General features: G+C 42.8%; 1 protein-coding gene across 14 annotated transcripts in view; it reads right to left on the bottom strand.

Moving 5' to 3' along the window:
• The window catches only part of MCF2L2 (MCF.2 cell line derived transforming sequence-like 2), a 161,652-nt gene that overhangs the window by 39,635 nt on the left and 95,516 nt on the right, over nt 1-26,501 (bottom strand). For all 14 annotated transcript variants that reach the window (XM_050308639.1, XM_050308638.1, XM_050308649.1 and 11 more), the window contains 3 exons: nt 5,632-5,698; nt 4,377-4,492; nt 3,022-3,091 (listed from right to left, as the gene is read on the bottom strand). In XM_050308639.1, the coding sequence (XP_050164596.1) occupies nt 3,022-3,091; nt 4,377-4,492; nt 5,632-5,698 (253 nt within the window). The remainder of the gene's footprint in view (nt 1-3,021; nt 3,092-4,376; nt 4,493-5,631; nt 5,699-26,501) is intronic.

Raw genomic sequence — 26,501 nt, 5'->3', positions numbered from 1 at the left:
GATTCCTTTTCTAAATGCTTCTTTCACCTTGAATCACCAAACGCCCTAACTGCCAGCTCCTACTAAATTATTCCCTTTTTCGAGGTTAGCAATATGAATAAGTAAAGAGTGGTAATCCACAGTGAATCACTCCTGCCAGATACATCACCTGGCACATGTTGGTAGGCAGTCTGACACACCTTTGGTTCCATCCTGGGCATTCCTGCCTTGGTTTGGTAAGCTTTCCTTCTTGCCACTCCTTTGTATAGCAGATCAGCCCAGACTGTCCCTCCTGCTGCTGATAAAGCACTAGGAGACCCATCCCAGGTTACTCAGTGCACATCCCTCTCTCTCTGGACAGCTGTGTAATCCTTGACCACACAGAGCTTTAAATAAGGTCAAGCATCTCGCTGATGGTGTAATAGCTGCCATGTGGGCAAAGCTGAGCTGGCTCACTCACAGTTTAGTTCATATGAAAATCATGCCCTAAACAAGGTCAAGCAAAGTGGGGGGGAGGACAAGAAGGGCATTTCTGGCTCATCTTTTACCTGATTCTGCTACCATGTTCCAAGAGAGAAGGCAGAGAGGAGAAACAAGCTATGACTCCACAGCCTTTCTGTCATCACCTGAGAAGAGTTCACATTCAGGGTGACAGCTGATCTGGTGGCACTGGTGGAGGTGGGAGAGTTGTGTGGGGACATGGCAGAGGAATGACTGGCAAGGGATGGAGGGACTCTGGCACCACTGCAGCTCTCCCTTCCCACTGCAGCTCTCAGGATGCTTTCAGGAAACTCTGGAATCAGGGCTGAAAAAGCCCAGTATGATCAGACAGGGGAGAGCTTTTCAAGTATGAACCTAAAAAACTGTTTCTAATCACAAGGCCACCATGATGTTGGGGTAGGAAGGCCACACCCATACAAAGAAGGAGAAACAAAGAAAAGAATCTGCAACAATGTGAGCTTCCTCACAGAACTCGGGCATCACCTGGAACAGCAACTGCTGCTGTTTCTCCCTGTCTTAGCAAGCACAGCCATAATTTATGGGGCAGCCAGAAGCCACTGCTCAGCAGGAAGGCATAAAAAGCTGCCAAATCATGGGGAACACAAACACACAACCAGACTTTTGTTTGTGCCTCCTAAAGGCAGTCCAACAGAAACAACACATTTCTGGACTTTATGTGGCTTCTTCTAAAAACAGAACATAAGGGCAAATTCTTGAATCAAAGGTGCTACTGTGTGAGCAGAGACATCTCAAGAGAGAAGCTTGTGCTTTCTTAGTGTGAAATTTGAAATAGGGAGAAAGCAAATGCATGATTTAACCTCTTATTTGGTAGACTTAGCGTGGTTTGACTAGGGCACAGAAACCGATGAGCAAAGGTGACAGACTGGCTTTCTTTCACTTCAGCCTGGACCACAGCTTTAGTACTGCTTTCATTTTTGTAGAACAGTGAGGAGAACTGGGCTTGTCGCTGTTTTTACACAGAGAGACATAAACTACAATATTTAAATATGGAATCTGAACTTTCTGCAGAATTATAGTGTCAATTCTATGTCAAGAATTTTTCTTTAGCTGTAAATCCAGGGATATTTGCAACGCATGGACTATTTTATGCTTCTTGGATTTCAAAGGTCTGCATTCTTCAAAGACCACTTATCCTCTTTTGCATAATGATTTCACCACAATATTTTCCTGCTCAGCATCTGAATCTTAGGATAACAACATATTCCTTAGTAGTGTCATTAAGTCAAGCTCTAAATGCTTCGCTGTTAAACAGAAAATAATTCAGTGAACATATAATCATGTTTACACTCGTATGATTCTCTTCAGTCTGACCTGTTTGTAAATTGAGGGCATACCCTTTGCAAGTATCACATGTTCATAATTCCCATTAAATCTTAGTGATGTGGGAATGCTCAGCATCCCTGACTGGTACATGCAAATCTGTCTGTATTTAATGTGTACCCTGGAAAAGCAGTAAATGCTAGATGCATACAGGAGAGGCAGAAGGTACCTTTGACTGCAGTGGACAGATTTTCCCATTTCTCATGCCACTTCCATTTCCTGTGCAAAACACAGAGTCTTATTCAAGCAGTTTTGTCAGACTCTGAAAACGGTAGCAATCCATCAAAAGAGATTTTTTTTTCTCATTAGTAGGGCCCCTGAATGAGTGCCATGTAAACAAGCACCTTTGGTTGTGTTGCAGGAAACAGAACTAACACTCTGAGGGGGGTGGTGGAGCAGGGACATGACTGGGAGCTCTCAGGGAAAGCTGCAGAACTTGGGCACTGAGAGCCACAGGAAGCGACACATGTGGGACTGGCCAAAGCCACCACTGCCTGATGGCTTGAGGCTTTCTCAGAAATGAGCTCTCTCTACTTTTAAGCAAACAGCTGACCCCCACCACTTCATACAAGTGGGGAGAATCCCACTTGTTTTTGAATTATGTGAACAAATCAGGGAATCGACCTCACAGAGTCTTATGGAGCTGGTGGGGTCCGTGCAAGGATGGCAGCAGACTCTGCTGGGCCAGGTCTAGGGGAGTGAGTCCTGAATTGTGTGAGAAAAGAAGGATAAGATAAGGCAGGAACAGGATGTATTGTCTGCACTCAGAGTAACCTTTGGTGATACTGTTCTGTGCTTTTTTCCTGCAGGTTGGTGTCAGGGTTATGTCAGACTGCTGGTATAGATTTGTCTGATATGAAAAGCATGTTAAACATTTGGATCACTGTTTTTTGCTGGTGTGTTGTTTGTTTTTTCATTTTAAAGGGGACTTAAAATACTTGGTAAAACAGTGGTAACAGCTCTCTTCCTGTCAGTAAACCAGGTGAAGAGTTAGATTTCAGAAGACATCCTTGTTAACTGTGGCCTAATTTGGGAATATCTTTTATGGATATCTTTTATGGAATATCATTTATGGGAGGAATATTACCCATGGAATATAATTCACAAAAGCAACTGGAGTGAAAGAATAGGAGTAAATCTGTAAGTCCTGTAGGATAAGGCCATAGATATTCATACAAACCTGCAAAAGGATGTACTTACTCTTTTTAAAAAGCATCGAGCAAGAAGCTCAGGGTTTTCAATGCAATTTTCTATCTCCTTAAGGAAAATCCTGAGAGGGAGAAAAGAAAGCAAAGAATAATGTAAAATCCTATTTACATTGCATCTAGCTTCTGTGTAAATCCAGCTTAAAGACTGTGTGTTTGTAGTACTAGGATTCAATGGGGAAGGTGACAATTCTGACACACAGAGAAACACATATTTTAGAAAATGGGGTGTGGTTCACAGCTGATTCCCTGAATCACCAATATTATCATGTTTTCATGTGATTACAGGCATTTGATACATCTCGTTCCTCTGGCTGTTGAGATTTGTTTCCACTGTGTAGCCCAAATACCTGCAACCCATTTTGGTATGAGGATTTTTCAGAACAGCTGGAAAAGACAGGAAAGCTCTGTCAGATGCAGTTGCTCAATCGGCAAGCAGTGGAAATATGGGATGTAGTCCAAAGGCTTCTGCAGTGACAATCAGTGCATGAAGCCTTTAGGGAAGGACTGGCCTTGCAAAGGGAGAGGAATATCTTTCTCCAAATGGAAGACACAATCTTTCAAAATAATACATAAATAATATATAAACAGGAAAATAATTTTTGTACTAGGTATTAACTACTCTGGCATAATATTAAGATTTGTAAAAGAGAGGGTTTTAAAATTTATTTTGTTCAACTGTGTTTGTTATATCTTATGGGGAATTATTATTCAAAATAATTCCTAGATTCTCACTTTGGTTACTGCCAGTTTTACTTACACAAGGCTGGGAAAAGCAGGAAATTTACAGAATTAGCCCTAAGCCTTGTGTTTTGAAAGCTGATTGAAAAGAGGTTAATCTGTAGTTATGGGCTCTATATTACCTTGTCCACAGTATGGACAAGGCTTCTGCCAAGGTTTACAGCCATATGAAAGATAAAATTCCTTAGGAAAAGTGCTATGAAAGATATCACTTCTTCTGACATGATAACAGAAATATAGGACAAATAGGCTGAACACAAAAGAAAACTTCCTCACAGAGAAAGAACATCAGGATTTAGTCCTGTGCTATTTACTGGTGTACCAAGAGAGGTGGTAAAATACTCACCACGAGGGGCATTCAAAATGGATAATGCCAGGGGAAATCACCAGTAAATGCACAAAAGGGTATGATCTTTCATAAGAAAAGGTGAAATACAATTATCTCAGATATGATCTCTACACAAGGGGTTTATAGGACACACACAGCGTCAGAGTGAGGGTGACTTTTCCTGCCAATGTACATGTGAGTATGACAAAGCACCCAATAAAAAAGGAGTAGAAATGACCATAGCACCCAAGGACACAGAACAACCACCAGTTCCCACATGCCTGTTGTGGAATTCGTAGATTTCTGGGAGGTTCCCAAAAAGAATTTCCTTCTTGTTTTGAAGTGCAGATGGAATCAGATGCAATAAATTGGGATTGTCCATTTCTGAAGCGTACCCCTGCAGAGAAGAGTGGAAAATAAAACCAGCCTGTTTTTACCAGGGGAAGAAGTACCACGGCTGATACACTGGAAAGCCCCAAAGTCTATGTGGTTGTTTTCTCAACAGAGCATACAAAGGCTGCTCTGATGCCTGCTGCTTTGTTGCTCCCCTGAATTTCTGATGTTTCTGGTTTTCCCCAGAGCTTTTATCAAGCAACTGTGCAAACACATTTTTGACCACAAATGGACAGATTACTGAGTTAACCAAAAAAAGATGAAGTTATGTCCCGAGGATTCAAAAGCCATTTTGGTCATGTAGGGGTGGAAACTGCTAGGATTGACAGACATGTATCTTTCTGCTACACTGCTTCATTGCATAAGGTTTAGTTTGGATTTATTTGTTGAACTGTGGCATTTGGCTTGACTCTTTTGTTGTTTCTTATAGAAACTCCATTGTGTTTCTTCAATAAAAACTTTGAGAGAAAAACATTCTGATTTTAAACTCGAGTAATACATCAGTTACCAGAGCTGTCAGCTCTCACAGATCAAACACAATAAAGAAGTAACCACATGTCCTTCAAGTCCCACCCAAATACAAGCACGACTCATTCCTACTCAGCTTCCATCCTCCCACAGACTGGGGACCTCAGACTCCACACACACAGAGTGTGCTGATATCCTATGAGTTTCAAAAGTTCAAGAATTATGTTTGCATCATGAGCTGCTCTTTCCTGTGTTCAAGCACTACATGGGACAATAAGGAAGAGCAGGAGGAAGGCCTTCCTTTTCCTCAATCATTTCCCAAACCTACATTCACAGAATTTAGTGTCTGGTCCCATGGAAATCAAGGGTGCTGCTTCTGAGACCTAGTGGTAATATTTTGGAAAGGCACATCATCAGCTATTCCTCTGTCCATAGCTTTGAGAACCACACAACTTGTATCATTCTGTGGGCTGGGGCCAGGGGAGGTGCCTCCTCCTTTAAACCCTGAGGAAAGATGTTCAAAACATCCTTCCCATTCTCCTTCTCCAAGGCTGAGCTATCTTGCTAACACAGCCTGTGTGTTATAAACAGGAGGGGGGAGTGCTCAGCCCATGTGCACCTGCAGGGATGATTTGGAGGTGAAGCACTGGAAGTCATTTCAGAAGAGTTTCTTACCTCTATTATACTTTGAAGTTCTTCTACATAAACCCGTTCTGTTTCTATCAGCTCATTGATTATGTGGCTAAAAGAAAAGAAAGGTGGAGATTTATAGTGTTTATCCACAGTTCAACAAAGCACACATGAAAATAAAAAATGGTATTCCTTGCATATTCCTTTTTATGCCTCTGACTTCACACAAAAAACCCCTCTGGAGGCATTTCTCAGTACTTCAATATTGTGCTTTGATAAGATTAAAAGACCTAAACACTTCTTGGACTGTAATTTTTTTTCAGCTCATTTTAAACTTCATCTTGGTTTCTTCTGTCATTTTTATACCTGCAAATCATAAAAAAAAAAATACCCAGAAGGCAAACAAAAAAATGCATTCTCTTCTAAGAATAACTAACAATACTCAATAAAATGAAATTATATTTCAAAGCTATGTTAATGTTTCTGGTTTACTTTCTTTTACAAAATAAACAAATTGGCAACTAGACTTCTTTAATACATTGCAAAAATGGCAACAGGATGATGTCAGAAGTCTGGAAACATGAAAGTAAATTAGAGTAAAATATTTATACTACATATATCTTGAAGATGCCTGATATATTTCACAGAAACATGAATGTAACCAGTTGACTTTTGCACAAATAACTAATTAGATTTCAAAATAAAATTGCATTAGGTCTCTCAACTTTTTTTTTTCTTAATGCATCAATTGTCCCATATTATCGAGAAAGTGTTGTCTTTAATACTCTCATGAACAAAGTTTTCAGGTTAGCTCCTCTAGAGGTTTGAGAAGTTTCTCCCCAGTAGAAAAGGACAAATGCCCGCTGTTCTTTTCCTGTGCTCCACAAGTGTCTGTAAGCACTCAGCTTCCTCAAGCAAAAACACATCACAGAAGGACGCTGGGGAGGAACGTCCAGAGGAACTGGAGGATGGCCAGCCACGAGCAGCACACAGCCTGAGGCCAGTGAAGTGTAGGCAACTATTGGCATCAATTCCAGCACGTGCATTCACCCAGCATCTCCCTGGACATGTGGCCTGTGTCTGGTTACCTGGATTTTACATATCCCACAACCGTCACATGATCAGCCAGACTCCATTAGCCCTTCATATCACAAACCCCACCTGTACTGGTGCATCCACTATAAGGGGATTTTGTCATCCTCCACAGTTTTTTAGGATGTCCATTTTGAGATTAAAAGAATGATCACACTTCTGATAAAGCCTCATTTGAATGGTTCGGCCAGGCATATGAAAGTAAAATAATCACATTTCAGCTTGCAGCTTGAAATGCAAAAACATTGACTAAAGCATTACTAGGCTACTAAAATAGATTCACTGGTTTGCTTTGGATTTCCCCAGTCTTTTTCAAGGCAATGTGGTTTTGCAGACTGGGTCTGAACCACTTATTCTGGTCTCATAGGCTATCACTGCTTAATGCACCACTGCTTGAGAAACGTTATAAATACTGAGAAAATGGGACCTTACCTTCAACTGACCCATAATCTTTCAAATTTTGTTATAAAATAGCTAGGATTTCATAGGTATCTTGACATAATGCCTTAAATAAAGACCAAATTGCAGAGTGACCACCACAAAGTAGGGCAATGGACCAGGGCTGTACCCTGCACACTCAGGGAGCCCTGAGTCCAATTACTTGACCTCCAAATTGATCCACATATCTCCAAATTGAGACATTTATGCACAGGAAAGCCACACCTAGCAATAGGGAAAAAATTATATTGCCCTTCATGACTAAGATAGTACTATTTAACAACCAAAAGTGCAAAGGGCTTCTGCTGTACTTTATATGACTTCATAAAGTCAAGTTGTGTTGGACTCTAACCCATGCCCTTTCTCTCTTATCTGTGCCCATCCCACAGTCTCCAGATGTTACTTTACATGATTATAACACTATTCTTTGGCAAGTGTTATTCTGCATTTCTTTCTCTGACAGGGTCGGTGCTGCAGCAGCCACCACAAGCACTTGGTACAAAGCCATCAAAAAAGAGCCTTCCTCAGCTCCAGTGCTCCCAGAGTAAGTTCCCCCAATTGCTCTGCAAATAATAACCACAGCAGCAAGATCTAAAACATTAAAGGTTGTTGCACATGAATCACTCTCTTGTCAAACTGTTAACAATACAAAGTGTGCACTTGGCCACAGACCTTAGAATTGCCCTGACAAAAACATAATTTAAGAGCAGCAAATTAAAGAGCTATGTGAGTGTGTCCTGCTGCTGCGGGGGAAAGCATTGAGAGATTTAAAGGAGATACTTTTATGCTGACTGTGTGAGCATGCTGGGTTGGGAAATGGTGAAGCAGAGAGCTCACTATATGGCACAAGGGATTTAATGGCATTTGAGATGGTCTAACAGCCTAGATCTGATTCACATCAAGACATGAGGAGTGAAATGTGAAAAGCTCATCTCTTCTGGGATGTCATAGAATTGTTTATGTCATAGAATTATAAAGGCCTTTAAGATCACAGAGTCCAACTCTTAAACCAGCACTGCCAAGTCCACCACTAAACCGTGTCCTCAGTCATCACATCTACATGTCTTGTAAATCCCTCCAGGAATTGTGACTTCCAGCTCCTCCTGTTTGCTGCCCATGCTGTGTGCATTGGTGTAGATGAGCTTCAGCTGGGCTACTGATCCCACCACCTTTTTGGGGAGAGAAGCACTAATTCTTACATAACCCTTCTCAGGCATTTCTGTGGTTTCTAACTCATCATTAACCCTTGTGTCTTTGCTCCCACATTGATCTCCATCCCTTACCTCCACTGAGACAGCAGACAGAAGGACCTTGCTAGTCTGCCCTTCATGCCCTGCTGTGCAAACTGCTGCATGGACTGTCATGCCAAGCCCTGTTTGCCCACCCTGTTTGTAGCACTCCTGGTTGCTGCCATTCCCCAGGGGTTTCTTTTATAAAAGAAAGGCTGGGGAGGCTTGGCTACCATTGCCCCTGGCCACACTCAGGTCCCATCAGCCACTCCTGCTCCAGCTGTGGGCTTCTGGTGACTCTCTCTGTTCTTCCTGTGGTTTCTCCAGTTTGGGAAACTCTGCTGTGTGTACTTTCCACTGTGAGAGAAACCTATCTAAAACCTCTACAGTTTCTGCTACAGTTTCTGTTCCACTGCCAGTGCTGGAGCTGCTGGCCTCTGTGACTGTCATGGGGCAGCAAGGGGAACTCAGCATGCACCTGCTGCAAGGATTGTGTTAGGGGAAATATGATACAGCAGTTGACAGGACTATTGTCACAGGCAGTTCTTCCAACGCCCCTTTCCCCTTTGACATGCATGACTAGGTTAGAAGTAATTTCTAGTGTAAGTGGGATGTGTGAGGTCTGTCTCATTTCAGAGACATTTTACAAGAACAGGAGGTTTGTGTGGCAGCAGTCCAGAGACAATAAAACTGTGAGTTGGCTGAATTTTATGGGCAGCTCTCACAAGGATAGTTCCTCACCAGGATCATTCTCAAGCTAACAGGCCATCTCAGCAGGGATGGTAAAGGGTTAGGCATCTGACCCGAAAGTTTAAGTTTTCCTGGGAATCTGAGAAATCCCTAAAGTCTTATCTGTAGGCATCCTTGTTGCCAGTAAATCTTCATTCCACTCAAGCATACTTGCTCTTTCCCTAAAGAAACAAATAAACTCACCAAATTAGAAGAATTTGTCAAAGGTGGAATATTTTTATCCCAATAGTACCCAATAGACTCACCAGCTTTCCTGGTGTGGAAATAGTGAAACACTGCTCAGGAGATCAAGGCCAGCTTTTCTTCTGTGGATGGATTTTACCATCTGTCCTGGGAGAGGGGGCTCAGCCACCACTGACCTGGCAAAGAACTCTGTATGGCAGGGCCTCTGCTGCCACCATCACTTGGCAGAGTTAGGATGTGGTTGTGGCAGGGATCACACACAGGCTCCTTGATACAATATTGTCAGATGTTCCTCCAGCAAAGGAAATTTCTTGTTATGGAACAAAATTAAATGCATGAACTAGCTCACATTTCACTGAATGATTGATCTGGGTTTCTAATGAAACATCATGGCCTTGGCTACACTAAGACCACATTTCCCCCAAGTGGGATTTCACATGGGTTTGCTTTGGGCAGGTCATTCCTGCTTCAGCAGCCATGGAACCTGCAGCACTACTGAGATCTACACTTTGAGCCAGTCTCCACCCCTCCTAGCTCTGAGAAGCACTGCACTGCCAGCACAATAAGGATGAAAAGAAAGGAGAAAATAACAGGAAAACTATTTCTACTTTGTCACTAGTGCTGTCTCTGACATCTAGCAAGTTAGTCATGACATGCTGGAGTGAATAAAAAAAAATGACTGCACGAAGGATTCCTTTCAACAAGGGTGAGAATGTAGGAACTGCAATGGACATCAAAGCATTGGGAAGAGACTTGTTTTTAGCCAAGGTCATAAGTGAAACCTTGAAAATTAGGTAAACTCTGGTATTAATTAGCACCCTTCACTTACAGCGGTGCATTTCTCTATCTGCCCCTGCCTGTGCTGACATTTAGATCAAACTTATCTATTTTTATTGCTGTGCACATAGTACAAATAGCAATTATCAATGTTGTTAACCAAATATAAACTTACCCTGCACGGCATTGCTCTGTTGCAACAAAACTCTGTCAATAGGTATTTATCTGAGCTGGCTTCCTCTGGTAACAGAGAGCATAGAGAGCACTCTGCTGGGAAGGTCATCACCCCAGTGACCATAAACCAGACACATACCAGACCATTTTATGTCAATAACTCTTTCTCCTTCCTTCTTCTTTAATAACAGAAGAAAAAGGAAACATAATTGAATGGCTGGACAAGCTCCCCAGAGGTGTCAGGTCACTCTGCAGGTCTGTATCACAATCATTTTGGTAGGAGCAGTGTCAGATGGTTTCTCTGCTGTGGTATGAGCTGCCTCAGAAGACCCTATCTAATATAATGAAACACTAAGCAGAAATAATATCTAGAGATTACCACAACCTATTAATATCTCCTCTGGCTAAATCTCAGTTGCTTTGTGCTCATACTATTTGTGCATCCTGCTTAGATGGCAACACAAACTAATACAGGATTTTCGTTCCCATAGCTCTGCTTCTTCTCTAACAAACTCATTGGGCTCACATCCCTCACAGATCCTGCTTCTATGCCAGGATTTGCTATCACAGGTGCCTGTCCTGATAAGGGGTCTTTTCCCAGAAGAGGAATTGGAGCCATCAAATAGAATTAAACCATGGTGAGTTTTTCTGAAAAGAAACCCCACTAGCAATCATAACTGGTGCTTCAGAATTACTGTGGTGCAGAAAACCTGTCTGCGTGACAGATGTGGAGCCAGCAAAAGTGGCCCTTGTACATGAGTACTCTGTATCTGCCTTGCAAAAATGCACAGTGCCTAGAAAATGAAAAGTTACCATGTTCAACAGCTGAAATAGCAGAATATGAGTGTGCAAGAGCAATATACTCAGTGACATTTATTAAATTAATTAAAAAAAAAACCCACCACTTTTATAAATGTATGTAATATAGATAGATGTCTACTTAAATTGAAAATACTGGCTCTTTTAATACCTGAGGTTTCAAAAACAAGAGAGAGGACTGAATGAACCTGTGTACAGTACAATGGATACATAACCTTAGAATAAATATCAACACTGGATAGAGTTGGACTTAGGAGAAGCCGAGAGTGAAAAGTGAGCACAGTGGTAAAGACTTCCTTGTCCCAGCACTCTGGCTAGTTTCAAGTGCTGTGAAATTTCTACTTCCAAATGTAAATATAATATAACAAAATTATATTTTTTACATTGATATCTTTTTTGTAGGGATCAAATAGGGAAAATCTCGCTGTTACAATAGAAGCAGAATCAGCTATAAACAACACATCCAGTTTTGAATTAGAAATCACTACAAGAAATTCTAAGACTGGTCTAATCTTAAAATCTCAAAATTATCTTGGGGCTATGGAATTGAAAGAAATGACAGCATGTCAGCTGCTGTGTAGAGGAAACTTCCATTCCACCTACATAATTACATTTAAGAGGAATTATTTTTCACTTCTCTCAGTGCTAAAAGTGCTTTTTCCAGTTGAAAAGTATTCTCAGGTGAGGTTGTGCAACAGCTCAAGTGAAATTTGAGTAATAAGTCAGTTCTTGTACTTTGCCTCCTAAAGTGGAATAAAAGATCATTCTGGACGTAAGAACATTTGTTTGTAAGAACAGACTATTTGTTAGTTGATATAGAAAACATTTTTTGTTTCTCTGCCATATACTCCATTTTTTTTCAAATGAGAGCAGTGCCTTGAAAGAACAATGACTGTTCTTGAAGTACATTTCATGGCTGCAAACAAAACCCAACTAACTAAATTTGAGAAGCATAAAGGATTTAGGTAGTATGCTCCACCTCATCTGAAAACTAGTGCCCTTTAGTGAAGATATTGTAACTGCCTGCTAGGTGATCCTGTTCTGCTGCAATGTCAACTGGATTTGCTCCACCTGTTATGGAAGTTGTTCTGAGCAGAAGGACTGCATCTCTGTTAGAAATATATTTCACCACCAAAGTCACAATTTATAATATTTCACTTCTCCTGAAGTGATCTGAACTCTTCATATATAAGGAATTGTCCCACATTCATTGTTCCCAAAACAAATGACCTTGGGGAAATATTTTTATATATCTTAATTAGTTGACCTACATTATAGGAACCAGAGCATAGTTGTTAATGGAGAGACAAATTAATTAAATCACCTACCAAAAGGAATAATATGAATAGAGGACTAAAAGTCATGCAGCAGTTGTCTCTCATCTCAGCTGTGCATCTACACTGAATGAAGCAGCTCTGGACCCAAATTTGAGCTTTAGCCGATGTGGATGCTGCAGATTGGTCCTTACTGTGGCCAAAATAACAGGCCATGGAGCTGTGTAAATATTTGTCAACTACCCATATATGTGAACTACCCATCAGGTCCACCTTGTGATTTTGGTCTTTTAACCTTGCAGCTGCACCATTTCTATTTGATGGTAAAGATTTATTTAGCTCTATGCTATCTCAGCACTGAGTAATCAATTAGCTAAAAGTAGGTGAATAATTTATAGATCAAACCTACTACTAACTATAACCACTAAGTGGTATTAGTATTAGGTTGTATTTTAGCAGATTGCAGTAGGTTGCCAGCAGATTGATATCCACAGAAGCTACTACACACACATGGTTGTAAAACATCTGATGCAACTGAGACACTACAGGTTAACAGGCTGCTCCCACACTGTGCAGACTTCCATGGAATTTCTCATAATTCTTTGTTTGCTTGAGATTCTGGGTATTTACATGCAGGCCACAGAATTAACTTAATTACCCAAGTTTCAATACTCTTCATTAGAAACATTATGCAATCAAAAGCAGACCGTCTGATTTCTTAGAGCCAGGGAGATCTAGTAAGGCAGCAAACATATTGCATAAAGTGAGGGCAAGAGAGAAAGAAATAATTCTTCACTACACTTGCTTAAGTATGGATTTGATCTGAATGGATTTGAGCTGAAGCCACTATGGGCACTGAAGTTTACCAGCCAACAAAGGAAGCTCAGTGTTTTATAAAATACCAAAATACAAGTGTGTATATATATATATATATATATATGTCTAAAAACTAAATAAAGGTTATTAACATACTTATATTTGGATTTACCCTCGTTCTTGTTTCTAGCTAGCAAGGACTAGAACATACAGTCCAGGCTGATATTTAAAAGCTAAGACCCCTGAAATCAGGCACTCTGAATTTTGCATGTCCTACCAGTGTGGGAAATTTACAGGGTTTCTGTGTCCTGGAAGTAATTTCTTTCCGATCTCCTTTTTCTTAAAAGTTGGAAATAGAGCAGGTAAAAAGCCTCTAGATATGCAACAGTTTCTGACTTTTGCAAAAAATATTTAACACCTTTTTTCTATGCTTAACCTGACTTTTAAGACCGCAACTACTTTCAGATTACATGTAGTGTGTTTTTTCCATTCCTTTGTAGACACAATACAATAATATCCAAACACCAATTGACCTCATTGAGCAAGAAATCTGATAAGGGCTGACAGTGCTGTGGATTTTCCCATGCAGAGTGGTAAAGCACGATACTTGAAAAAGGACTTTCTTAATAACAGCAAAAGTTACTGTGGTAAAACCCTGAAACTGTCAAACAGACAAGACCAATAAAATAAAACCCGAAAGTAGGTTAAATGAAGCTTAATGGGAACTATTTATACTGTGAATTTATGTTGACTACTAGAGCTCAGGCTCTAACTCAACCTGCACCATGCCCACAGCCTCCAAAATTCTCTGTAATCTCAGGTGGGTATCCTTGCTGGTGTTATCTTGGTGGGACAGAGAAGGATTTAGGCACGTGTGACTCTGCTCCAGAGATTCCTACACCACCCTAATGCAGAGCACCTCCATTAGCTCTTGTGACTAACACCTCTCATGCCTGTGGTACTCACTCATTCCCTTCCTGCAAGGACATTTTGTGCCATACAGAGCCCTTTTGGATTGGGATAGAGAAGCTGAACACAAAACTATTGTTCATTTCATGCAAATGGCAACACACATTCTATCCTGAAGGGCCCACTCTGCTGGAGGATCAGAAGAGCTTCAGTGGTTTTGATTCTCATAGCACAGCTGCCTTTTATAGCTTTGTTCTGTGAGACTTCAGAAGGCCATTTGGGTAGAATGAGGAATTGGTTTTATTATTAAAATTAATGAGTTTATGTTGGAGAGGGCAGACCAGAGAAGTTCATGTTGCACTTGGAAGGGAGGGGATGGATTTGGTGAAGATGCCTCGTCCTTTGAGGGTCTGTATTTCAAGCATTGCTTGAACATGCTGCCAAGGGAAGTGGTGCAGCCACCACCCCTGGAGGTATTTAAAAGATGTGCAGATGTGGCACTCGGAGACTTGGTTTAGTGGTGGACTTGGCGATGCTGCATTAACGGTTGGATTCAATGATCTTATAGGTCCTTTCCAACCAAAGTGATTCTGTGATTCTGTGATTTCAGTCTGACATATGACCCTAAGGAAACCTCATCCTCCAAAATCTACTTCTCCCTATAACAGGACACAACATTGTACCAGACTTATACTCTATGGTCCTCCATCCCAAGCTCTGGTAGATCTCTTGGAAATGCCCTCCTTTTAAATGTCCTCAAGAATCAATATTCTGTGGGGCTCGGGGGAAATAAACCAAGGTGTAATTTATGTGACAATGGGAATAGAACAGGGAGTGAAAATTCTGACAAGCTAAAATGGAGCTTATGGGAACAACTGGAACACACATTCTGTTTTAGTTAATCTCTTCTTGACACATTTACCTCAGTCAGCAAGTTGTGAACTGCCATGGCTGAGGAGCAAGCATCCCTCTTCTGTGTGTCACGCTTGCTCTGCAGTGGTAATCGGGGACAGAGGGGCGGGCAAGGATCCTGCCATCTGCACTACCACACTCCACCCAGCAGTGAGTGGGAATCACAGCTCTTAGCAACATCCACATCCATTTACTAAACTGTACTTTGGACAACACTCTCTGCCACACCTCTGAAATGCTGCTTGCAGAATTTAACGATAAACTTCGAGAAAGAGGGAGAGACACTGTCTGTTGGAAGATATTCCAAAGTTAGAAAGCAGCTTTAGAGAACTATAGGTTACGTCTGGAGAGGGTGTTCACAGGGCCACTTTACAGGAAACTCTCACAATTGCAGATTGCAAGAAATTGGGGGAATATTACCCAGCATTTGGATCTCTTACCTTCTTTTCTAAACAGCTGCTAATAGCCAATGTCCAAGATAATACAATGGGACAGAAAGATTTCTGGGCTCATTCAGGACTGCTATTCCTTTCCTTTTTCTCCCAAAAGAATAGGGAGCTTGGTTTATCGGCCCCAGTGGTTGTTACACGTCTTACACCAGCCTTGCCTATGTGGGAAATGCCTGGTTTGCCACTCTAGTGTTTGTGTGTAGAACTGGGGCTGGGTGCAGTTGTGGTGTTGACTGGAAGAGGTAAACACACACCAGGCAGAGCTATTACAAAGGCTGGAGCTCTTGGTGTCCTCTGCCCACACAGAAAGTATGGCCTGACAGTCCTAGTGGAGAGCCAGCACAGACAAATAGAACTTTTTTACAAAGAAGAGCACCCTTGGGGCCATGTTGTTTAGCTGTAATTCAGGTCAGATGACATAAAGGCAAGACTGTCCATGCTAGTTTGTCCAACATGGTTATGAACCAGGGAACAGCATTTGAAGACATATATATAATAGCCAGAAATGCAAATAAAGCATTAATGCCTTCCAGCTAGAGGCTACACAGAAAGATCAGCAACAGTGTGTTGAATAATTTGGATATGCACAGGAATTCTGCAGGATCTGCAGGGGATCTACTTGACAGACAAGCGATACTATATAAAATAGAATTTCTGTTTAGACTCATATGAAGCTGCATGAAAAAAGTCTACATGAATTTTCAGAAGTAAACACAGAATTCTAAACATGATTATGTCACAAATCTGCCAAACCTAGTTATTATATTCCCAGTTAATAAGCAGCTTGTTAAATGCAGGAAGTAAAGTCAGCAGTGATTTACTGCCCAGTGCAGTTGATAAATCACTCCTCCATTGCATCACTAGCTACACAGGACTGAGTGATCTCCCATCTGCTCTGTCCTGTCTGCTGCTGTCCTGCAAACCATGCAATTATTTAGATCAGCCCTGTGTGGGTGCAAGTCACTGACATCTGATTAGGCAACACGATCGTGCTCTTTGTGCTGCTGTAAATAACAATGAGAAGTGCTCAGCGTTCCCCCATGAGCTAATTGACACACAGAAGATGCATGTTTTTAACTACAGATCAGTTTAAGAGCAGATTTCATTGGAACTGGCATGAATGTGCAAGGGGAAGGCTTTGGCAGCTGTCTGGAGAATTTTATACTCTGAGAGGTGTGATTGCTTGTAGTTTGTTTCCACAATTTCTTAGCCTGAAGACCGTCATTGTACTGCCCTTTAAAGAGAAAGCTGCACCATCTGAACCGAGGTGCTGTAAAACCACACCTGTGCCTCTCCTCTTTCCCCATCCATCAGCTTGGCAGTGATAAGAGGGCCAACATCCTCTGCTCCTCGCTTGTGCCTGTTACGTGGGATTTCAAGGTGTCCTCCATGCAAATACAGAAATGCCAAGGACTTGCTATGTCAGAGCAAAGAGGCTTTTATGGAGAGGGGACAGAGCCATAGTTAGGGGAGAAACAACCATAGAAGTCTTTGGGCCCACATGTGCTTCTTCAGAGAAGATACATCCAGTCCTAGGCCAAAACAAAGCTGCCTTTATTTGCATGTGCTCTGCAAACCCCAAGCTGGATCCCGGGGCAGGAGAGAGCAGACCTTTAGTCATGTCCTGGGTGGGCAGAGGAAGCAGGAAGAGGGTGCAGATTGCCCCCCACTGACTACTTGTTTGCAGAAGTTTCCAACGCTTTTGGAGTGGAGCACACACATTCCTGTGACACCGGGCAAGACAGAAGGTACCTCTGATCCCAATCACCCCATGGGCCTGAACCAAACCAACCATCCAGGATGTGCATGTGGCCAGCTGCATTCCAGGAGCCTGCCCAGAGCCAACAGGCAGCAGAACAACTGCACAGAAAACAAGTTGAGGAATTCCTGGAATTTCTGAAGAGCATTAAAATAACCTTAAGTCTCCAATAGAAAGCAGGTATGAGAGATAATAGCAGAAGGGCCTGCTTAATCCTCTTTGATATTCCATTAAAGTGCAAATTTTGTAAGAAAACGTGTGAATATTGAGAGTGCTTATTTCAGCTTTTCTCTACCTCCCAGATTCTTTAGGAGCAAGGACACAAGGACTTCAAGAAGCCTCCAGAACACTCAGTAAACTATTGTATTATAACAATAAGAATTTTTTTTTCTCCTGTTCATAATAATTTTCCCAGTTCCCAGAACTATTTGGAACTATGGTAGGAATACATCTCCTCTTGCTATTCTACACAGATTTCTATCAGCAGCAAGATCTCCCTACATGGCAGCATACCCTTCACTTCAAAGATCTTCCCAACCCTTTAGGCTGTAATTAGACTTGTAAGTGCTGGAGCCAATCTGCCCAACAGGGAATCTTCTCTGAAAACAAAGATTTAGTAAAAGTTGAAAGAGACGATGGCAAACAAGAAATGGCTTGTGGCTTCTTGAAATTTCTCCTGCTGACTGCACTTTCATTAAGTCTAGTAAAAAACCCAGCTCCCTGTGCCTATCGATAAAGCCAAGACCACAGATTCTCTTTTAAAATGTAGGCTCCAAGTTCTTCCCCTCTACCAGGTGAAAGTTTTCATAAAACTGGAAATTAGACTGGCAAGACATGCTGTTGGGGTTCTACTGTAATACTTCTGTCTCAACCACTCACCAAAATCACCTTCTTTCCATTGTAATAGAAGTTTTATGTTACATTATATTATGAAATTTGTCATATCTTCCACTTACACACTGTATGGAAACCTTTGCAATGTATCCTACTTGTGCCATATAAAAGGGGCAAATCATTCCCCCTTTTGGGGTTGTCCAGTCTGGAAAAGAGAAGGAACTCCAGGAAGACCTTTTTATGGCCTTTCAAAATATAAAGGAGACTGATAAGAGAGAGGAATTTACTAAGATCTGTAGTGACAGCACAAGGAGCAACGTTTTAAACTAACAGAGGGAAGATTTTGATCAGATATCACAAAGAAATCCTTTACTGTGAGGGTGGTGAGGCACTGGCACAGACTGCCCAGAGAAGTGGGCACATCCCTGGAAGTGTTCATGGCCAGGCTGGATGGGGCTCTGAGCAATCTGGAGTAGAAGAAGGTTCCCTATCCATGGTAGGGGGTGTTGGACTAAATGATCTTTTAGTCTGTTCCAACCCACACTATTCTGTGATTCTAATATTTATCTCTGCCTCCTGTAGAAGTACTGCACCTTTGGCTAATAGCTAAAAAAATCAGGAACCTTAGTTCTCTCCTGCCATATGCAGCTCTGATGATTACAACAAGCACTTGGACACCAAAGCTTTCAGCAGCATTCCCTGAGCTACTATTATTTTTGACACCAGTCCACACCTAAATTTAGCAATTCCCAGTCCTAATGTCAGTGCAACTTTGCTATTGCTGATTTAGAATAGGGCTCTGGCACAATATTCTCATTCTGAAAATAGCTTCTAATTCCTTACCCAGGGCAGAAGGGCTGTCCTGCTCCACCCACACAACCTGATGATTCAGTGATATGTTCAGAGGGATGCACAGACTGATTTATGAAGCTCCCTAGTCCTTGTTAAATCAATAACACTGAGGGTAGGCCTGACTCAGATATTAAGACACACTGAATTTAAAGGACTCTTAAATTTTAATCATATCCAAATCTGCAGTTGGAACCTGTCATTTAAGGGTGCAAACACCTTCAGGCATAGACCCATAGGTTGCACACTCCAGAATGCAAATTTGCAAAGTGACAGCTGGCTGCTGGTGTGCAGAAGTGATCCCAGATGCTCCACAGGTTTCCTCAGCATGTAAAGCAAACTTTAAATGTATATTCAGAGGACAGTCAGTGAGTTTGCTCTTTGTACATGCTTGGAAACGATTTTGCACATTTACAGTAGTGCTCCATGCATATGTGATAGATGAGGCCACTCCTCATTCTTAAACTTGACTCTCTTTCATTCAAGTCCCATAAATGATACCTCAGACTCCAAACCCCAGAGCTGGTCATTCATGAGGTTAATTCTACCTGAATATAAGCTTAGGAGAGCTTACAGTCTCATGAGGATTTAATTCAGAAAGCAGGGATTGTGCTGCTTATGTGCCATGCCACATCTGAGTACAAACCCACCAATGCCTTGCAATTTTCCAGTTTATTATTCAGTAGTAATAGACATGAATGAAAATGAAACGAGTAACACTCCTGTCACTCCTGCCACTGCACACCCATTGCTTCAATTTACAAGTTGCTGTGCTTGTAAGTGACCACTTGCAAGGCCACATTGTCAACTCACTGAGAACATCAACACCACATGCAAGATCTGGGGGGTCATCTTATGAAAAGAGTGAAACTGTGGTCAGAAAGCCCAGGAACAGATGCCAAACTTGCATGTTTTCAAAGGGAAGCACTAACATTGCCTAACAAATTCTCCCAGCCTTTGCTGCAAGGGTGACTAGAAAAATGATGGGTGAGTCAGATCCAAAGCCAATCAACGACAAAAATATTTCAAATTTTGTTACCTGATGGGGATCATCAATATCAAGTATTTGGGTGGAGTATCTTGATCAGTTTATCCACTCCATTACTATGAAGGAATAAATGTGCACCTTTGCATGCTCCCAGTCACTTCATCCTGCCCCTTTCCTTGCATTTGACAGTGAGGCCACACCAGCCTGCACACTCAGGTAAATTGAGCAAGAGGAGTTGACTCAGCTCAAAACTAATCTCACAAAAAGAAAGAAAGGAAAAAAAAGGTCATACCAGCTGCACACTTGCCAGGCCTGTACAAGGGATGCAAAAGGACAACATGGAGTGTGTGTGGGAAGAGAAAGCAGAAGGGGCAGCAGCAGCCCTAAATGAGCTTAGACTGATTGTGAAACATCAGAATAGACTTATGAATCACATTTCCTTTCATAAAATAATACCACAGAACATCTGATCATCTCCCCACAATAACATTTGAACATAAATTGAATAATATCCCAGTAATGTAGTTAATGCATATAAGATACTAAGGACTGCAGTCGTTGGGACTCCATGGATTTGGTCAGTTTGCTACAATAACAGGCATTTGTGTGAATGAACTAGAAAGGGTTGCCCTTCTCGTGATTTTACCAAAAATGCCCAACTCCTTCACACTTCCACTCTAAGCACAGTCATGTAGTTGTGAAAGACTATCACATTTCTCATACAGGAAACATCTCATGGATACACAGAAAGATGCTGGTTTGGCTTATCAAACAGAACTGTTCTTCTTCCTATTGATTGAATATCTCCTCTCATGAACCCTGGGCCCAGACTATCCTGGGCTGCACTGGACAACACAACAATCCAGCCACACAGGCACCTGTCACAACCCATCCGAGTGCACTGTGCAGGTTCCTCAGGGCTCCCTGTAGACTCAAAGGCTCAGAAGCAATAAATGACAGATCTCTGATCCCAACCTCCTTGTGAAAATACCTCATTGGTAGGCAGGCTTTACTTTCTTTTCAAGAAACAAATTGTTTAACAGAATTTCCCTCCTATCTTCCTCTTCCACTGGGCAAGAATAGCTAAAAGCATGTTGCCCATATTGAGAGTGTGAAACAGTGAGAGCAGAGCAGCTTAACACAAACCTGCAGGAATTACAGATCACACTACAAAACCATAACATCTAAGTATTTCTCCCTGTTTTGTTGAATCTTATTAACACATTATTTATACTGATACTGGGCCTGAAGTCTCCAGCCAGACATGAGTTCAGCTGGGATGGATGGCTGTGTGGGTACAAGGAATCCGCCTGCCTAAATGCCCATCCCTGCAAGTGCGCGTTGCACTCTCCCGCATCCGTTCCCAGTATCAGTCCTTGCCCCAATAAACCACTTTGCTCTCTCTAGAGCTGTGACCTGAACCTGTGTGTGCTGTACCACTGCACAACTGCAGAACTACACCCAGGGTAGGTGTTTCCTGTGGAAAACCACACGTGAGGGGCTTTTCTGGGTAGTAGGCTTGATGGTGCACGTTCCTTTTTTGTTGGTTTAGAGATGCAACTTGCTCTGCAGCTGTCAGGGCTGAGTGGGGAAGATATGGCTGAGATGGGATGTTTGAGATCTAATTTATAAACAAATAAAGGTTGAAAAAACCTCCCTTACAACATCACTGGGCAAAAAAAGAAGAGTTAGAGCTTTCTTTCTTAATAAGATTTATCTCAACAGAGGACCTGACCCTAACAGGATTTTGTTTTAAAACAAAGAGGAAGAAAAGGGGAAAAGGGAATGGGGAAGGGGGAAAGGAGAAAGGGGAAAGGAGAAAGAGGGAGGGGAAGTGTGATTACTTCACTGACAGAGATGCTGCATTTAAATTGGAGAAAATTCAGATCAATCAAGATGGGACATAAGTGAGCACAAAGGAAAAGTCGTTGATCCCTTGAACACATGTCACTTTTCAGGAGAAAAGTGGACATAACTGTAAGACAAACTCAGTCACATCAAATTAAGTCTCTTTGCAGTGCTGATCCAAAGCCGTGACTCTTGTTCAATAATTGAAACACCTCTGACTTTGCTTTCCATGTACCCAGTTCTTCAAAACTTGTAATTATGTCTGAATCATGCTTCCACATACACACACCTGAAATTCTAAATGTATCTCCTGATTTTGAAAATGTGACTCATTGAAGCTGTATTTTCTGGGTGCTACATTACCCAGACACGTATAAAGCAGAAATGACAACTAAAAGTAAGAAAGAAGAACAACTTATGGAAAAAAACCCCCACGTTTGTGAACTAGGGAAAGAATCAGTAATTATCATTCTGATAAGAAAAATGAATGATGCTTGTTTTATAAGGGTTGGACTTGATGATCTCAGAGGTCCTTTCCAACCCATCTGATTTTATGATTGTATGATTCTATAAGGCTATTTCTATTATAATTTAAACACTGCTTAGATAACATGTCAAATTTCCACAATGATCTACAAACTTTTCCTTCTAAGGTGAACTGCCAACTGTAAAGAATTATATTTTGTCTTACTGCAGAATCAAACAGACAAAGACAAATCTGGGAAGGCTGCTGTAAAGTGCTTAGTCATACTAAGGCATACAACAAGAGAAAGGAGAGATCAAGTGAAAAACTCCATAGGCCTTGAAGTTTCTCCAAACAAAACCTGTATTGCAAAGCAACACATCCTTCTGTGGAATCATTAGCTGTTCAGATTTTACCCTTGCTCTACTTTTGCTGGATGACCTTGACAACAGTATTCCAATCTGATTTTCTCTCCTGTGTGTGAAAAGAAAACAATTCCTCACCTCACAAAGATGTCAGATTTATGGTTGTAAAGCGACAAACACACCCTAATTGTCTTGATATGCAATAGTTAAATTTCTGTGAAGTCAATGATGAGGTCAGGAATGATTCAGATCAATCACAGTCATGTGAAAGAATGGGAGATACACAATGGGTTTGTGTTTGATATTTTGTTGAGTGAGAAGTCTCTCTGATTCTATGATTCTATGAAACCATACAAGGCACAGCATTATAGTGGCTTTTCAACTGAATTTGAATGAGTGCTTTTTTTTAACCCACTTTTTCTCTTTACAAAAGTTTGCAAAAGTGTATTTAAAGAAGGTATATTCATAGCACTTATTTTGGTTTGTTTTACAAATACTTCTGTTTCAGTCTACTACCCATGGAGACTTACTATTGATGTTCTTCAGTGAATCAGGCATTCATTCCCCTTAAGGTGGTGTAAGAAGTCACCACGGTTTGTGGGGAAGGTACAAGAGAAAAAGGAAACCCAAATCACTCTCTTTCTTACTCCTCTTGAAATTTCCAACAAAAAAAAAAAAAAAAGCGGGATGTTTCACTGTGATCCGCAAACTACCTACCCAGCAGTAAGACGTTATTTGGCACCTCGGAGACTTAGAGCACAAATTAGCTAAACTTAAGAACGTAAGGCATTTTTAAGACGTAAGTACTTTCGAACTTCTAAGCAACATTACTTTTAGCACTTTCGAGTGCCGTCGCAAGGCGCCGTTTCCCCACGCAGCTCGCAGCAGTCTCACCCTCCCCACCTCCCGGGGAGCGCAGATAATGCCCAGGGCTCGCAGTGCCGCGGGCGGGCAGGGTGTTTACTAACAGTGGGACACCCGAGCCGAGGAGGGAGCCCGGGCCGGGCGCGGGGAGGGGGCGGAGCCGGTGGCTCCGGGCCCGGGAGCCCATATGCTACCGGGGAGCGCGGCCCGGCCGGTCCCTCTTCCCCGAGGAAAGCGCAGGAGAAAGCAGCTCGCCGGCCAGTCCTGGAGGTGAGGTGCGGGAATCTCTGCTGGGCGTCGTCCCGTTCCCCCTCCCGCTTTCTAATCTAAGAGCAGCCGGCTTGTTCGTTCCTCTTGTGGCTAAAGCGAGTGGCCGGGTAATGAAAATTAGAGAAAATATTCTGGATTTCTAAATTACTTTTTTTCCTCTCTCTCTCTCTCTTCTGTCTGGCTTCGGGGATTGTAAGAGCTGGTCTGTTCAGGGGAGGAGGGTGTTTCTCTTATCCGCGTTTCAGGAATTGTGGTTCCCTGCTTTGGACAAACGAGTTTTCCAACTGCTTTGTTTCCAAGGTTTCGGTGCAGACCGCATCCATTAACGCCCTACGCGCCTGCTCCACTCCCGTCCTAAAAAGGGTCTTTTCGGGGGTTTGGGATTTCAAATTTCTGTGATAAACGAGACCCAAAGTTTAGTGCAGTTTTAATGTCTATTCTGTGTAGCCATTTAGCAGATTCCCCCCCCAAACCTCTGTCTGGCAGTCGATTATGTTTAAGTAGAAAAAAAAAAGGGCGGAAAAATATCAGAAGCTTTTTGTGGCCCTTTCAGGGTCCTTCTCATGCCCTGAGCCTTGGAGGGAAAACCCGCGACGACTCGGGCACTGCGGTGAAACAACCCATTCAAAGCAGCGGCGTTTCCTCCCGCCCCTTGTTCCAGCAGCCCCTCCCGGCTTCCTATTTCTCCAAACTATTTTTTTTTTTTCCTACTGGAAAATTGGATTTCCCCCCCCCCCAACTATTCCCACCCAAGAAACTCGCAAACCCGGCTGGCAGTTTCTCCGCGCAGCCCTGGGTTGCAACGCGGGGACGCGCCCCCGGGAGCGCCGGGGCAGCCGCCCCCCACCCGGCCTCGTTAGTGCCCGAGGAGCCCGGCCGGGAGCGGCTCCCCCGCGGGAAGCGGGCACGGAGCAGCCCTCTCCCGAGCAGTTTTTGGGGACTCCTTAGGGAAAACCGGCGGGAGAAGAAGCTTTTGGGCAAAACAGGCAGAGCGAACGTTTTTCCAAGCGCGCCTTTGCGCCAAGCAAAGCTAAGAAAAGTACCATTCTTTGCCTGTGCTCTTGTCCGGGCTGCGGAGCTCCCGGCGGGGGAGGTGTGCGGGGACGGGCCCGGCCGGCCCCCGCCTTTGTTCCCCCGAAGGGGCGCCCGCAGCCGCATGGCTGGAAGTTGTTGTCTGCCCCCCGCCCCTCCCAGGCCGCTCCCGGGCTCCCCGGATGCCCCGGGGGATGGGGAAAACGCGGCGGCGGGAAGGATCACGATCGCTTTGCGCTGGTCTGAGGGTTCGTGGGGGTGCCGGGAGGCGGCAACAGCTATCCGGGGAAACCCCGTGGAGGCGGCGGGTTGTCCTTCAGCCCGAGAGTTTCCCAGTATGTTCGGCTCTCCTGGGTTTCAAAGGTTTTCGGAAGAGCTTAGGATGCTCTTGGCGCCGTGCGGGGCAAAGCCGCGGGCGCGGCGGGGCCCGAGAAAAGGGGGAGTCGCTTTGGCTCATCCGCGGAGCACAGGGAACACCTGGACTATTTTGGGAGAAGCAGCTTCGTTAACTGCTCCTGCGCAAGATCTTGGGAGTACCCAGAGATGGGAGACTGATATTACTCCAGTGTAAGCAACTACAGCAAGTGCAAGACAATGAGAAACCCCTGTAACTATCTTGGCTCTGCAAAGTAGTGAAGAACTCGGTACGTGCTGCTCGCTTGTGCTGCTGCATCCTCATCTAGGGACTGCCCAGGCTGATGCCTGAGGATCTCTTAGTGTTGAAACTACTAATGGAGCTGTTGAAATCTGTTTTGTATGATGATATCTTGTTCTCCTACCCAATTCTTGCATTTCTCCTATCAGTTGGAAAGGGAAAAGGATGGGGTTAGCAAAGGAATAGATTAATTTTTAAACAGGGAAAATAGCTGTAATCTAAGAGAGGATAAATGCCAGGGCTTTTTTTCTTTGCTTGTTGAACAGGGCAGGAGACAGTAAATCACTGTTGATAACACCCATGGAACATTCTAGTATTCCAGAAAGCTGAACTGTTCCATAGAATTGGATGTTGCTCTGGTATTTCGGAAGTTACTGGTTGTTCTGCACACAACTAGTTTCATAGAAGTCTGTCTATTACATACAGAAATGTAGGATCTCAGTAAAACTGTAGGCTTTTTTGCTGGTAGGGATTTTGAAGTTTGTTTGTTTTTCTGCTTAGAAATGTAATAGCAGTATCTGCTTGCTAGTTGTCTTCATTGAGTGAATCAAAACTCTATCACTTTCTGCTTTCTCCAAGATCCTAAATTATTGAGAAACAAACTGGTTGTTCCTGCTGCCCAAAGCAGTAGTTGGGACAGTCTCTCTGACATCTGGCCAAACTGGAGTAGTGAGTACTGACACTAGGAATGGTAATTCGCCTACAGATTAGGGAGAAGCATGTGGAAAACCCTGCAAGTCATCACTTATCGTGTGTAATGCCAGTGGCTTACATGTTTGGTGTTACTCTGCACCTACAGTGTTACAGCATCTAGGATGTAGTGAGCACGGCCTCTCCCATGGTTATCCCTCTATGCCTGAGGAATTGCCTAGGTAATCCTTTAATTTGAAGATGTTGGTTACTGAAAGTACAGAAGTACTGAGGGGGTTTTGTTGGGAAAGCTCCCTGTGGTTTTGCTGTTGCTGCAGTCGGTCTGCTGGGCTTTGGAACTGGCAGAAAGAAGTGGAGGGAGCCAGAACACCATGGATTAGCATTGCACTACTGGCTCTTCCTTCCATATGGCACTTGCAGAATTTAGTCAGATACCTTCCTTAGCTTCCTAAGATATGTGCATCTTGACTGAGGCTGTCTCATTATTTAGCAGACCTCAGCAAGCCTGCAGAAAG

This window comes from Myiozetetes cayanensis, unplaced genomic scaffold (assembly GCF_022539395.1).
Source record: "Myiozetetes cayanensis isolate MyiCay16 unplaced genomic scaffold, myiCay2020 scf13, whole genome shotgun sequence".
Classification (NCBI taxonomy): domain Eukaryota; kingdom Metazoa; phylum Chordata; class Aves; order Passeriformes; family Tyrannidae; genus Myiozetetes; species Myiozetetes cayanensis.
This window is presented reverse-complemented; position numbering and strand designations above follow the sequence as displayed.